The 13886-nt window shown below is 35.1% G+C and overlaps 1 protein-coding gene across 2 annotated transcripts in view; it reads right to left on the bottom strand.

Annotated features, from left to right (window-relative positions):
• Positions 1-13886, bottom strand: part of LRBA (LPS responsive beige-like anchor protein) — a 662022-nt gene that overhangs the window by 349720 nt on the left and 298416 nt on the right. For both annotated transcript variants that reach the window (XM_049770186.1, XM_049770185.1), the window contains exon 36: positions 2699-2865. In XM_049770186.1, coding sequence (XP_049626143.1) covers positions 2699-2865 — 167 coding nt within the window. The remainder of the gene's footprint in view (positions 1-2698; positions 2866-13886) is intronic.

Raw genomic sequence — 13886 nt, 5'->3', positions numbered from 1 at the left:
AATTTCCAAATATTCTAATAGGATTGAGTTTATAAGACAAAATGCTACTGTGATTCTGTAGATAAAACACAAAGAAATTATACTTAAAATAATTTAATCCTCTTTACTAGAATTTTGCTCATTGTGCATATTTCTTTTAACGGGCTTTGGATAGTTAAATGCATTACAGCTACAGTATGACTCTGATTCCTCTCTAATGCCATTTACGTTTTCTAGAATTATGCTAAGTGAAGAACAAAGTACACTGTGTTAGTCTCATTTATTACAACCATGTCCATAATTTACAAGCTGATTATGCAAGCTTCATACAAGGAAAATCAGAGAATAGTTAAACAATGTCAAAAACGGGTGAACTAGCATACATTTTATCAACTGTATTTTCTTACACAGCTACTTTAAAAGGAGCACTATAGTTTACACCTTAATGAGAATTAATATTTAAAAAGACAATTTTAAGATAAATGTATTAAAAGCATTAGGAAGCATTGAGGTATTTTAAATAAGAGGCAGTTAAATGTGACAAAAACTATCATGACAAAGGAAGTATCAGTATAAAAACAATATAGTATACTACAATATTGTTTTTGATAAATCTGTAGAAATTCATAGAACGAAAAGTATCAATTAGCCAATGTTAATTTTTTCCTTTTGATGAAATAGTCTTTGTTGATGGCTCAATAATTAAAGACAAACATTTTGAAAATAACTAACGGCAGTTTATATTGAAGAGAACAAAAGCTAAAAATGTCTTTATCTTTAAGTTTTTAGAAATAACAAAATTTCAGAATTTACTTCAATTGTCTCTGGCTATAACAATAATAGAGTTGATGCTTTTGAATGACTCTATTACAGAGACACTAATTATTTCTACATAAATACATTTCACAGTCCATTTAGCATTCCAAGATACTTTATCACACCAAAATCACTCCAGAGAAACAATGTTTTTATGCTGATAGCACAGGTATACCATGTTATACAAAGATATAGCTATCACTGAAATAAACTGAATATCATGAAAACGTAACACTTGACACAAGTTACTTTGTTTTTCCAACTACAAAATTATAAAGATAATTGCAGCAGAACAAAAATACTATTTAACTAATCTATGTATTTTTGGGTTTTGGAATCACACTACGTGATGCTCAGGAATTACTCCTGATTCTGTGCTAGAAACTATTCTTGTATGTGCTTGAGAGAGCATATGGGATGCCAGGCTAGAACACGGGTGGGCCACATGCAAGGCACTACCTTACCTACTATACTCTGACTACTACTACCTACTATACTATGACTCTGTCCCCTCCCCAAAATAAAACTTCAAAATGAATAAAAATTATGTATTCCTAAAATTTGCCCAACACTCTATCATATATTCTAATTGATTCCGCAACAACTGTGTAACTGTCAAAGTGACTTTATAAAACTTGGAACAGTAGCATCTTAAAACTCTAAAACCCTCAAGATTATACCTCCCACTCAGAAACACATATCCAGACTTTTAGATGTCATAAGACAAGACACCAAAAACCTCTGACCCAGTAATTTATGTCATTTCCATGTCTGCTCATACAGCAGTAAGACCCAGACAAACAAAAACACTTCCAGACTTTATTAAGTCATTTGCCCTCAAGTTCTTCATCTAATTTCTCCTACTGAATACAATACAGGATATACTCAAAAAATATTTATGTAATTTTTCACTACTTAGTTACATAAACGTAAATTACATAAACATTTTTAGTATATCCTGAATGAAAAAATTACATTCAAAATAAAAATAAACCATAATAGTAGCTTAACTGAAATATCTTAAAGTTCATTAAAAAAAATTAAGTTTATTTTCTATCCACTAAAAATTCTCTAAAATTGGCTTGTATATAAATTGGTAGACAAATTCTTAAACCTCAAGTAAAAACCAATTATATACCTCTACAATAATGCACTATCATTTACAAGAAACTTATTTTTGCTTTTTATTATTATGCAGCTGGAGGAATTAAAAATGTTTTTATAATAAATATATTATAGAAAATATCAGGTTTTTAATTAACATTATACAATATGCCAAAAGATGTTCAAAGATTTGTAATGTAAAATATTCCACAGAAATTGTTTTACAATTAGTTACCTAATATTAGAAATTAATTTGCTTATCTTGTTTATAGAAAGTAATATTTTAAAAACCAAGATATATAAATGGTGCTCTTAAAAGGTGGAAAATATACTGAATAAGAATTTAAAGAAAGTATTTAACAACTTTTATCACCGTATTAATAAAATTTCCAACACATATAATGAAAACACATTAAATTTTCAAATGTATGTTATAGAATCTTAAAATTGTAAAAGAGTAAAATAAATCTCTTAATAGTTTTTATTTTTACAAACAGCCCTAAGTACAGCTAATAAAATAACTACATTAACTACTTAATTTCAAAATGAGTAAATATGTGAACAATAAAATCTTTAGCACTAGTTAAGAGAACTGAAAATCTAAAAGGTCACTAACAGTTCTCAAACTAACTTTTCCTTACCTTTTGCACTAAATTAATAGTAGAACATAAATTTTGTGTAAATATACAAAATAAAATACTCTGTTCTTATAATTGTACTTAAACAGAGTCATTTTTTGGAATCGAGACTTTCTAAGGAAAATCAGTATCCAAAACTGAAAGGTGCTTTTTTTTTTTACCTCACTGTAGAATTTCCCCAGGCTCCATGCTTGTCTGTGAGAATGTTGATAATTTTCTGGATGAGTTGAGTAGCTGTCACATGGTCTCGATATTTAGCTGCTCTGATCAAGTGATCACACATCTTCTCATCTTCTCGTTCATTTGCAGAATACTGGGCACACAGTGACTTGAAGAGGAAAGAAAATCATTAATACTAAAAAGAATAATGGGAATAAATTTTAAAATGCTTTGTAAAATAAATTATTTCATAAATTTAAACACCCAAAATAGAAGTACTTTTTTTTTGGCCACACCCAGTAACGCTCAGGGGTGGAGGTACTTTCTTATTCCTTATTAATTCATTGAGATGTAGCAAGCTACAGTATCACTACAAAAGCCCCAAGAATTTATTTCATTGAAGATCAAAAATACACTCAGAAGGTGGTTAATATTTATGCAGTGACCTGAATAATGAAAATCCAGTCATGTGAAGATGTTTGGGGGAAAAGGCACACACAATGGGTTTAGAAGGCTGCATCATTTCATACAAGACTTCAGATTTCATTTTAATTTAATAAATTACCAATGGAAAAATTTTTTTTATTTATGATGCTGTGGATCAAACAGAAGGCTTTAAACATGGAAGGCAACAGCTCCATTGATGAGTGAAATCTCTTACAACAGTTTAAGATTTGAAGCAAGTAAGTGATGTGATCAACTTGCATACTAAAATTATCACTACAGCTACTTAGAGAGTGGACTGCTTTGAAACAATAAAATATGTAGCCTGCAATTAAACAGACTGACAAAAGCCAGAATTTCGGTAGTTCTAAGTATCTACAGGAGCAAGGTTGAGTTAAGACTTGAGTGGACATTGGTGGTGGGAAGATTACAATGGGGAAGGGGGTGTTCTGTTTATGACTGAAACTCAACTACAACCATGCTTCTAATTATGGTACTTAAATAAATATTTTATATATAACAAAGACTTGATAGATTCAAAACCATAAAATACATTCAGGAAAATGCAGGTAAAACATTACATATTGGCTTCCATTTAACATTTCAGGGGCTGTACTCCAATAATGAAACAAAATAAAAATAAAGTAACATATTACTGGCTTCAAGAAAATACATGCAAACCACACATCTGATAAGGGCTAAAAGCCTAGATAAGTTAGGAACTCATAAAACTCAATGAAAAGAAAGCCCACCCTACCAGCAAAAGGTGAGAGCAGGTGAACAGATGCTTAATTAAAGATGTACAGATGACCAACGGGCACAGGGAATAATTGGTCAGTAGCATTTATTATCAGAAAAATGCAAATCACATAAAAATTAAAATTGGGGGACAGAAAAATGGTATATTGGGTAGTGACTTGCATGCTACTGACTCTGATCCCTGGCACCACATAGAGTTTCCAGAACCCTGCCAGGAGTGATCCCTTAACACAGAGCAAAAAGTAATCATTGAGTACCATTGGATATGCCCCCACCTAAAAAATAAATGAAAATAGACAATCAACTCAAATATGTGAGAATGACTTACATCGAAACAACAAATGATATCATGGGATTGTGGGGCAGGGCTAGGGTTGCTAAAAAAATGAATTATATAGGACAGTGAATTTCAACAGCTGGTCAGGGACTAATGCCAGTCTGCAGATGTGAAAAGGTTGAAATCCACCACTATACATCACTGGTGGGAATGTAATACAGTTGGTTTAGCCTCTAAGGAAAATGGGTATGAAGAATTCTGAAAGCATTAAAAATGCATCTACCTGATGACCTAGAAATTGCATTCCTAGCTATCTATCAAAGAGCACAAAAATAAAGCAAGGGAACAGACAAACCACAATGGAAGCAAAGCTTAAATATAGCTGTTAACTTAGGATGCAAAGCAGGGGCTGAGGGAGTTTGGGATAAAGGAGGAGAGACCTTGGCACTATGATGGACATCGTGTGACGCACACCAAGTATAAAACAAAAATATTTAGACTACTATTTTTTTAATTAAAAAAATTTAAAAATTATATGTCACGGGGGGGGGGGGCGGAGAGATAGCACAGTGGCAGGGCATTTGCCCTGCACGAGGCCAAATCAGGACGAACCTGAGTTTGATCCCCAAAGTCCCATATGGTACCCCAAGCCAGAAGTGATTTCTGGTCCCAAAGCTAAGAGTAACACCTGAGCACCACCAGGTGTGGCCAAAAAACCAAATAAATAAATAAATAAATAAATAAATAAATAAATAAATAAATAAATTCTAAAAATATGTCTCTCTGGGGCTGGAGCAATGCAGCAGCTGTAGGGCATTTGCCATGCACGCGACTGACCCCTGGGTTCAGTCCCCAGCATCCCATTTGGTCCCTAAGCCAGGAATGATTTCTTAGCGCATAGCCAGGAGTAACCCCTGAGCTTACTGGGTGTGCCCCCCAAAATATATATATGTCTATCTGGATTTACTAGAACACTATTTACAATAGTCATGTTTTGGGATTAACCCCAATGCTAACAACAAGTGAGTGGGTAAAGAAGTACAGTAGTATTTCTTTATAATACTCAATTTCAAACACAAGAAAAAAATATGCTTGTGTTTTTATCAGGGAAGTCAGATTAAGAAAAGTAAATCAGAAGGAGAAATACATTTGATTTACTAATATTTTAAATGAAAATAAGCAATCCATGAGGACAGACAAAATCAAATATAAATAAACCAAAGGACCCAGGCAGGGCAGAGGTTGACAAAAAGCCAGAAGGAACACTCCAAAAGGAGTGGATTGTGCTGACACTGGTAATTGGTGGTAACTGTTGATAATTAATGTATCTGGGTTTTATTGATGAATCAATTGTTTTATTTTGCTTTGTTTCTTAGATTTTTATTGAGACCAATGTGAATTACAAGTCTTTCACAGTGATATTTAAGGTACACAGTGACAGTGAATTAGGGCAATTCCCACCACAGTGTTGACCTCCCTCTACCACTGTTCCCAGAATTCCTCCCATATCTCCACCTTTAGCGCCCTGGACTGCCAGCATAACAGGTCCCTTTTGTGTATAGCTTGTTGTAGTTTAGATCTCTTAATTCTGTCCTTAATTTTGGTTTGGGTAGTTAGATCTGATCGTTTTTTATTCCCACTCAATGATTGTGGGACTGTTTGCCCCTGGTACCTACCATCCACTCTTCTTTTTTCGTAATTTATGAGGCAGAACATGGTGATTCATGTTCTATGGTTCTTGAAGAGAAATAAAAAAAAAGAAAAGAAAAGAAAAGAAAAGTGGGGAGGAGCCCCTGTCAAGAAACCATGAATATAAATTTAAAAGAAGAAAAAGAAAAAAAAATACATTAAAAAAAAAAAAAAGAAAGGGGGTGACTGGTATGGCAAGTTTTTTTTTTTTTTTTTTTTTTTTTTGCATAGGTACTGTAAGTATTGGGGAAATTAGAAAGGAAATTCCTTTGGCCTCTTAAGAGGTACAGGGTTTCTCCATCCTTGAAGCATGCTGTCATGGGACCAACTACAGATTCTGGCCATGTGCATTGTCAAGCCCTAAGGTCTATTTATTGTTGCCAGAGATGATGAATCAATTATTTTTATACTTATTTAATTAAGTGGTGGACTAGGACTTACTTTGGGAGGGCGGGTCACACCTGGCAGAGCTCAGCGTTCCTGGCTCTCCACTCAGAAACCACTCTTGGCAGGCATGGGGGACTATATGGATGCCAGGATTCAAACCACCATCTGTCCTGGATTGACTGTGTGCAATGCAAACACCCTACTACTGTACTATCTCTCCAGCCCCATAAGCATCACTTCTTGTGGTGCCCATATGACCTTGTGTGGAGCCAGGAATTGAACCAGGGTAAGTTGCCTACACATAGTTTGAAGATGTGTTAATTTGAATCTCTAAAACATATACAATGTGTATCAATTAACAATGTCTTATTTAGAAAATGGTCCCCAAAAGTCAAATATTTTATAAGCTAACCAGGAAAAAGGACCAAGAGCACTATAAAACTTTTTGTTCCATTCTAATAACTAGATCAGAACCTGGCTATGAATAAGATTCTCATTAGTATTCACTACTCAGATCTCTACCCCAGCATAAGGGATGGCAATAAGTCACTAAGGTGATATTCACGTGTTATACCACATGAATAATGAGGGTGATACACTCATATTAATCAAGTGTCTCCAGGACCTTTAATCCAGTGGATGAATTAAGAGGAAAGTTGACCACTGTTTTTGTTTACCACACAGTGATACAAAGAGGAAGCAAAGAACTCCAGGGGGTATTTAAAACCCTATATATACTATAAAGGACTCAAGCCAGGGAATGATGCCAAAACACAAAGGAAGAAGAGCTATGAGAAATATCCAAATAAGGAGGTTATTCCAGATCACATCACAACATTTTAGATAATTCAAATCCTAAAGAACAAGCTTTAGATTTGCTGTGTGAATTCTTTTTTTTTTCTTTCTTATTTTGGTTTTTGATTTTTGGGTCACACCTGGCAGTGCTCAGAGGATACTCCTGGCTCTGTACTAAAAAATCACTCCTCAAAGGCTCAGGGGACTATATGGTATACCAAAATTCGAACCACCATCTGTCCTGGGTTGGCTCCATGCAAGGCAAATGCCCTACCTCTACTATCTCTCCAGCCCTACTGTTTAACTTCTTAGACATTTTTTTTGGTTTTTGGGGTCACATCCGGTGACGCTGAGGGTTTACTTCTGGCTATGCGCTCAGAAATCACTCCTAACTTGGGGGGACCACATGCGACACGAGGGGATCGAACCCCATCTAGGCTGTTGCTTGCAAGGCAGATGCCTTACCTCTAGTACCACCACTCCGGCCCTGTTCTTAGACATTTTATAAGAACTGATAAGTTCCTGTTCTTTATATGCTAGTGTGAATTGCATTTCTATTTGCAACACCAAAAGTAATGTTGGTGCTTATGCACATGCATAGAAAATAAAATTCTCCTAGGCCAGAGTTTCTCTACACATTTTCCAGTTGTGAGTCTTTTCCCCTTACACATTTTCATATAACAAGGTATATAAAACAGGTATATAAGTGAACCACCTACTGACAATAAACTTACTATAAAGTATTCATTATCCCAGAAACCACTTGCTAAAAGTAACAATATGAATGCCAGTGAAGTGGATAATAAGGCTCTTGCCTTTCATTTCGATGCCTAGAACCCCATTCTCTCCAAGTCCTCTCCAGTCCCCAAGTCCTCTCTAGCAATGATCCCTGAGCTCTTAGCTCTTAGCCTTAGCACTGCCAGTGTGGCCAAACTTACATCACCAAAAATTAAAAATAATGTGAAGTCCTGGGTACATATGTGTGAACAACATATAAACATCACTTGATGTGGGTGGCTCTGACGATTCAAGTACTGGATGTAGTGATACTCATTACCAGCAGCACATTTTTTAAAAATTCATAAAATATTTTTAAATGGAAGATTGAGTCAAATCACAGGACACACACTTTAGAAAAATTACAAAGAACTGAATATGAGGCAATATGACCATAAAATATTTAAAGGAACAGTCTTGAGCTTAAATAAAGACAATTAGGAATTGCAACGAGATTTCAAGTGATAGTCCTATTTTAGTCATTCATGAACTAAACTGCACTGTCTACATAATCTATGTAAGTATGGCATCACCCCTCTATCCACTGGAGCCAAATAAACATGTGTCAGGCAATGCAGAATTTTATGACTTATAAACTTATAACACATTTACTACTGTAATCATGATCTGCCCTTTTCTAAGCTCACCTAAGAGAAAATTATTGATGGAATTTAGAAAGCAAATGTTTGTACTCCCCAGAAAGAACACATTACTTTGTACAAAAAATATAATTCAATATACTACTATTTCAGCCTTTCATTATTAAAAAAATTAATGTTACCCCCCAAAATTTTGTAAACACCTGGCATGATATTATAGTTTGCTTGCAATGGTACAATTCTGAAGAGAGTCCGAGGTAAGCTAAATAGTAAAATGGTTTAAAGTGGTCTTTAATGGATCCTCCTTTACAATTTAAACAGCAACTTTTCATATCTGACATAAAATCTATAGATATAAATCACATTAAAGGGCTATTCTTTCCCAATTATCAATCTCTGTCTCGTTGTAGAATGTTAGAGACACATCTGACCTTAAAATATGATAAAAGAAAGCCAAATAAGAATGTTCTGTAAAGATATAATGAACTGTATGTATATTTAAAGTATCTTTAAAAAATGTTTTGATTTAAAAGAAGTAACATATGTATAACATATTTTAAGTAAACTACAAATGATGAGTAGACTTTGAGATCAAATGCTCGTTTATATTTTGTTGGCATATATGTTTGTATATGAATAGGATCTGCTCTCAGAAGCAAAAGAGGACATTCCCCAAGAGATGATATCAAAATGTAATATTGGTCAATAAAATTAAGAGCCAGATCTAAAAGTTTCACTCAACTCCATAACAAATTTTCTGATTTTCTATATCAAGCAATACAAACAAGTCACAAAGTATCATAAAAACTGTTACCAAAATACCTGACTCTAAGAAAAAAAATAAGCCCCCTGAACTAATAATGCAATAGTATTTTATTGATAGAACATTAAGTTTTAAATAGATAAACCTATTTTACATTATTTACTTGCATGGAAAAGATAAAAGCAGTAACTGAAAACCAACTTAGATGGTCTGTTTACAGTTCAAATGAATATTCTGGTTCTTTAAAGGTAAATAAATTAAGGAAGGATAATTTGCTCTTCCTTTAAGATACTTTGTCTCAAGGTCCTTTACTATCTGTCCTGTACCTGACAGCTCCAAAAAATAAAATAAAATAAAATAAAAGTACCGTATTTATTCGAGTATAACGCGCACGCATGTATAACGCGCACCATAATTTTCGATTAAAAATTGGTATAAAATTTTGTTTCACACCAAGTATTGTAATTAACAAAAAAGTTGTTGAACACATGCGGCCATAATAAAAATCATTTATTGACAACAAAACTGATATAAAGACAATACTGAAATAAAATGACCTGTAACAATATTTATTTAAAATGCTTCCAAATCAGATTCAGCATCAGATACACTAAAGAGCTGTTCCCATTCTTCTCGAGTTAATTTTTCTTCAGTGTCCCAGTTGGCAAGAACATCTGTTTCTTCAGTTTCTTTGCTTTCTTCTGAGTCTGAATTCCACAGCAGGTCATCTTCTCTGCGTCCATTTGATTGCTGATGCCTGTCTTCAAAAAACTCTTGATGATCATTTCTTTTTTTTTTTGTTTTTTTTTTGCTTTATTTATTTATTTATTTATTTTTTTATGCATAATTTTTTTTATTTAAACACCTTGATTACATACATGATTGTGTTTGGGTTTCAGTCATAAAAGGAACACCACCCATCACCAGTGCAACATTCCCATCACCCAAGTCCCAAATCTCCCTCCTCCCCACCCAACCCCCGCCTGTACCCTAAACAGGCTCTACATTTCCCTCATACATTCTCAATATTAGGACAGTTCAAAATGTAGTTATTTCTCTAACTAAACTCATCACTCTTTGTGGTGAGCTTCCTGAGGTGAGCTGGAACTTCCAGCTCTTTTCTCTTTTGTGTCTGAAAATTATTATTACAAGGGTGTCTTTCATTTTTCTTAAAACCCATAGATGAGTGAGACCATTCTGCGTTTTTCTCTCTCTCTCTGACTTATTTCACTCAGCATAATAGATTCCATGTACATCCATGTATAGGAAAATTTCATGACTTCATCTCTCCTGACAGCTGCATAATATTCCATTGTGTATATGTACCACAGTTTCTTTAGCCATTCGTCTGTTGAAGGGCATCTTGGTTGTTTCCAGAGTCTTGCTATGGTAAATAGAGCTGCAATGAATATAGGTGTAAGGAAGGGGTTTTTGTATTGTATTTTTGTGTTCCTAGGGTATATTCCTAGGAGTGGTATAGCTGGATCGTATGGGAGCTCGATTTCCAGTTTTTGGAGGAATCTCCATATCGCTTTCCATAAAGGTTGAACTAGACAGCATTCCCACCAGCAGTGGATAAGAGTTCCTTTCTCTCCACATCCCCGCCAACACTGTTTATTTTCATTCTTTGTGATGTGTGCCATTCTCTGGGGTGTGAGGTGGTATCTCATCGTTGTTTTGATTTGCATCTCCCTGATGATTAGTGATGTGGAACATTTTTTCATGTGTCTTTTGGCCATGTGTATTTCTTCTTTGTCAAAGTGTCTGTTCATTTCTTCTCCCCATTTTTTGATGGGGTTAGATGTTTTTTTCTTGTAAAGTTCTGTCAGTGCCTTGTATATTTTGGAGATTAGCCCCTTATCTGATGGGTATTGGGTGAATAGTTTCTCCCACTCAGTGGGTGGCTCTTGTATCCTGGGCACTATTTCCTTTGAGGTGCAGAAGCTTCTCAGCTTAATATATTCCCATCTGTTAATCTCTGCTTTCACTTGCTTGGAGAGTGCAGTTTCCTCCTTGAAGATGCCTGTAATGTCCTGGAGTGTTTTGCCTATGTGCTGTTCTATATATCTTATGGTTTTGGGGCTGATATCGAGGTCTTTAATCCATTTGGATTTTACCTTTGTACATGATGTTAGCTGGGGGTCTAAGTTTAATTTTTTGCAAGTGGCTATCCAGTTGTGCCAACACCACTTGTTGAAGAGGCTTTCCCTGCTCCATTTAGGATTTCCTGCTCCTTTATCAAAAATTAGATGGTTGTAACTCTGGGGAACATTTTCTGAGTATTCAAGCCTATTCCACTGATCTGAGGACCTATCCTTATTCCAATACCATGCTGTTTTGATAACTGTTGCTTTGTAGTACAGTTTAAAGTTGGGAAAAGTAATTCCTCCCATATTCTTTTTCCCAATGATTGCTTTAGCTATTCGAGGGTGTTTATTGTTCCAAATGAATTTCAAAAGTGTCTGATCCACTTCTTTGAAGAATGTCATGGGTATCTTTAGAGGGATGGCATTAAATCTGTATAATGCCTTGGGGAGTATTGACATTTTGATGATGTTAATCCTGCCAATCCATGAGCAGGGTATGCGTTTCCATTTCCGTGTGTCCTCTCTTATTTCTTGGAGCAGAGTTTTATAGTTTTCTTTGTATAGGTCCTTCACATATTTAGTCAAGTTGATTCCAAGACAAGGCTGTCCTCTCTCACCACTCCTATTCAACATAGCACTGGAAGTACTTGCTATAGCGATTAGGCAAGAAAAGGATATTAAGGGAATCCAAATAGGAAAGGAAGAAGTCAAGCTCTCACTGTTTGCAGATGACATGATACTCTACTTAGAAAACCCTAAAGACTCTATCAAAAAGCTTCTAGAAACAATAGACTCATATAGCAAGGTGGCAGGCTACAAAATTAACACACAAAAATCAATGGCCTTTCTATATACCAATAGTAATAAGGATGAAATGGACATTAAGAAAACAACCCCATTCACAATAGTGCCACACAAACTCAAATATCTTGGATGATCATTTCTTTCGGTATGTCTTCCCATGATGTTTGAACCCAGGATGTCACGAGAGATAGGCCAGGTTTCTGGAGGTTTTCTTTTTTTTCTTCACACTCGCATACAGTACGCGGCTGCAGCCCGGAAAAAGCGCAGTGCGAACTCACAATTCACCTGCACCCTCATTGGACCACAGCCACTGCCACCGAACCCCAGCACTCATTTATAACGCATACCAAAATTTTGAATTCATTTTTTGGTTGAAAATTCTGTGCATTATACTCGAATAAATATGGTAAATGTAAAATTAGCAGGTTCCTCAGGCATATTCCTGTCAACACCCTTCTTGGTGGTCATTTTCCTAACTCACTGATATGAAATATTGGCAGTTTCTCATGGTTTTGTCAAATGTCACTTGGTAATATCACACACTTCTACTATTATCAATTTAGACCTATATCTCTCATTATGACCCAGATGTTTCCCTAAAGCAAATCCACATTTCTATTTGTAAGAAAATCTATAATCACCAGTACACTTAAAATTAAAAATAGACAGCAATGAATCTACCATCTTCATCCTGATACACTATTACTCATAGGACAAGTTTTCCTATTTCCTATCAAATCATTCCATTTTTTTGAATCTGTAGTTGAAGTAATGACAATATGGGCCTTTATAAATTTACAACTCTTAAAATAATCTTCTAATTGTCCTCTTCTAAGCACATCAGAAGTATCTGCAAAAAAACGAAGTTGCAGGAGGCGGCTGCAGGTATAGGAGGAAACTAAGGAAGTTGGTGGAAGGAAGTTCACCGTAGTGCGGGAATTGGTGTTGAAACACTGTATGCCTGAAACAACTATAATATGAGTAACTTTGTAAATTACAATGTTTGTAATAAACATAAATTTAAAAATTATAAAAGAAATGTGTATTATCTACACTGAAAAAATGTACATGGCTAATAACACTAAGGAACTAGAATCTATTTACTAGTTATCACTTATAAATTTCTATAATTGAATAATATTATGTATATCTTCAACATGATTGCCTAAGTATTGTATATTATAGAGCCATTCAGTTTACATGCTACTACCCAAATATCCTAAGGACATTTCAAACACCAGAAAATATATTTCTGCTGTGTTGCAAGTCAGCCCCTGAAGAGGTTGACTGATGGAGGGATGGAGGATGAGGTCTTTCCCCTCCAGCTCTGAGCACAAATCTGCCACCCTGTCCAGCCAACGGATCTGAGGTAAAACAGCAGGTAAACAGCTCGCAGACATCAGGCTTGTGGAAATATTAGCTTTATTCGGTGGACAAGACTGAAGTCCAAAGACTCAGCATAAGTTCCAGCCCAAATGCCTCTCGCCTTCCACAGACCCTTGTTTTTATCCCTAAGAATCAGGTACCACCCAATGGTGGGATCAGATACCACCCAATGGTGGAAGCAGAATCAGATACCACCCTAGGGTGGGGGCAAAATGCCAGGTCACACCTTAGGGTAGGGCACAATCACCAATCAGGGTAGGGTCAGTAACATAATAATCCCCTAAAATATTTACATACAAAATACAACTAAATTTTTTGATGTGAAGCAAATTTAAAAATGTCTACTATTTTGAGATATTTTAAATATAAATGAATAGAACTTGAAGGCTCAAATTTCTTAGGAATATGAAATTATACAGAAAA

This window comes from Suncus etruscus, chromosome 3 (assembly GCF_024139225.1).
Source record: "Suncus etruscus isolate mSunEtr1 chromosome 3, mSunEtr1.pri.cur, whole genome shotgun sequence".
Lineage (NCBI taxonomy): Eukaryota > Metazoa > Chordata > Mammalia > Eulipotyphla > Soricidae > Suncus > Suncus etruscus.
This window is presented reverse-complemented; position numbering and strand designations above follow the sequence as displayed.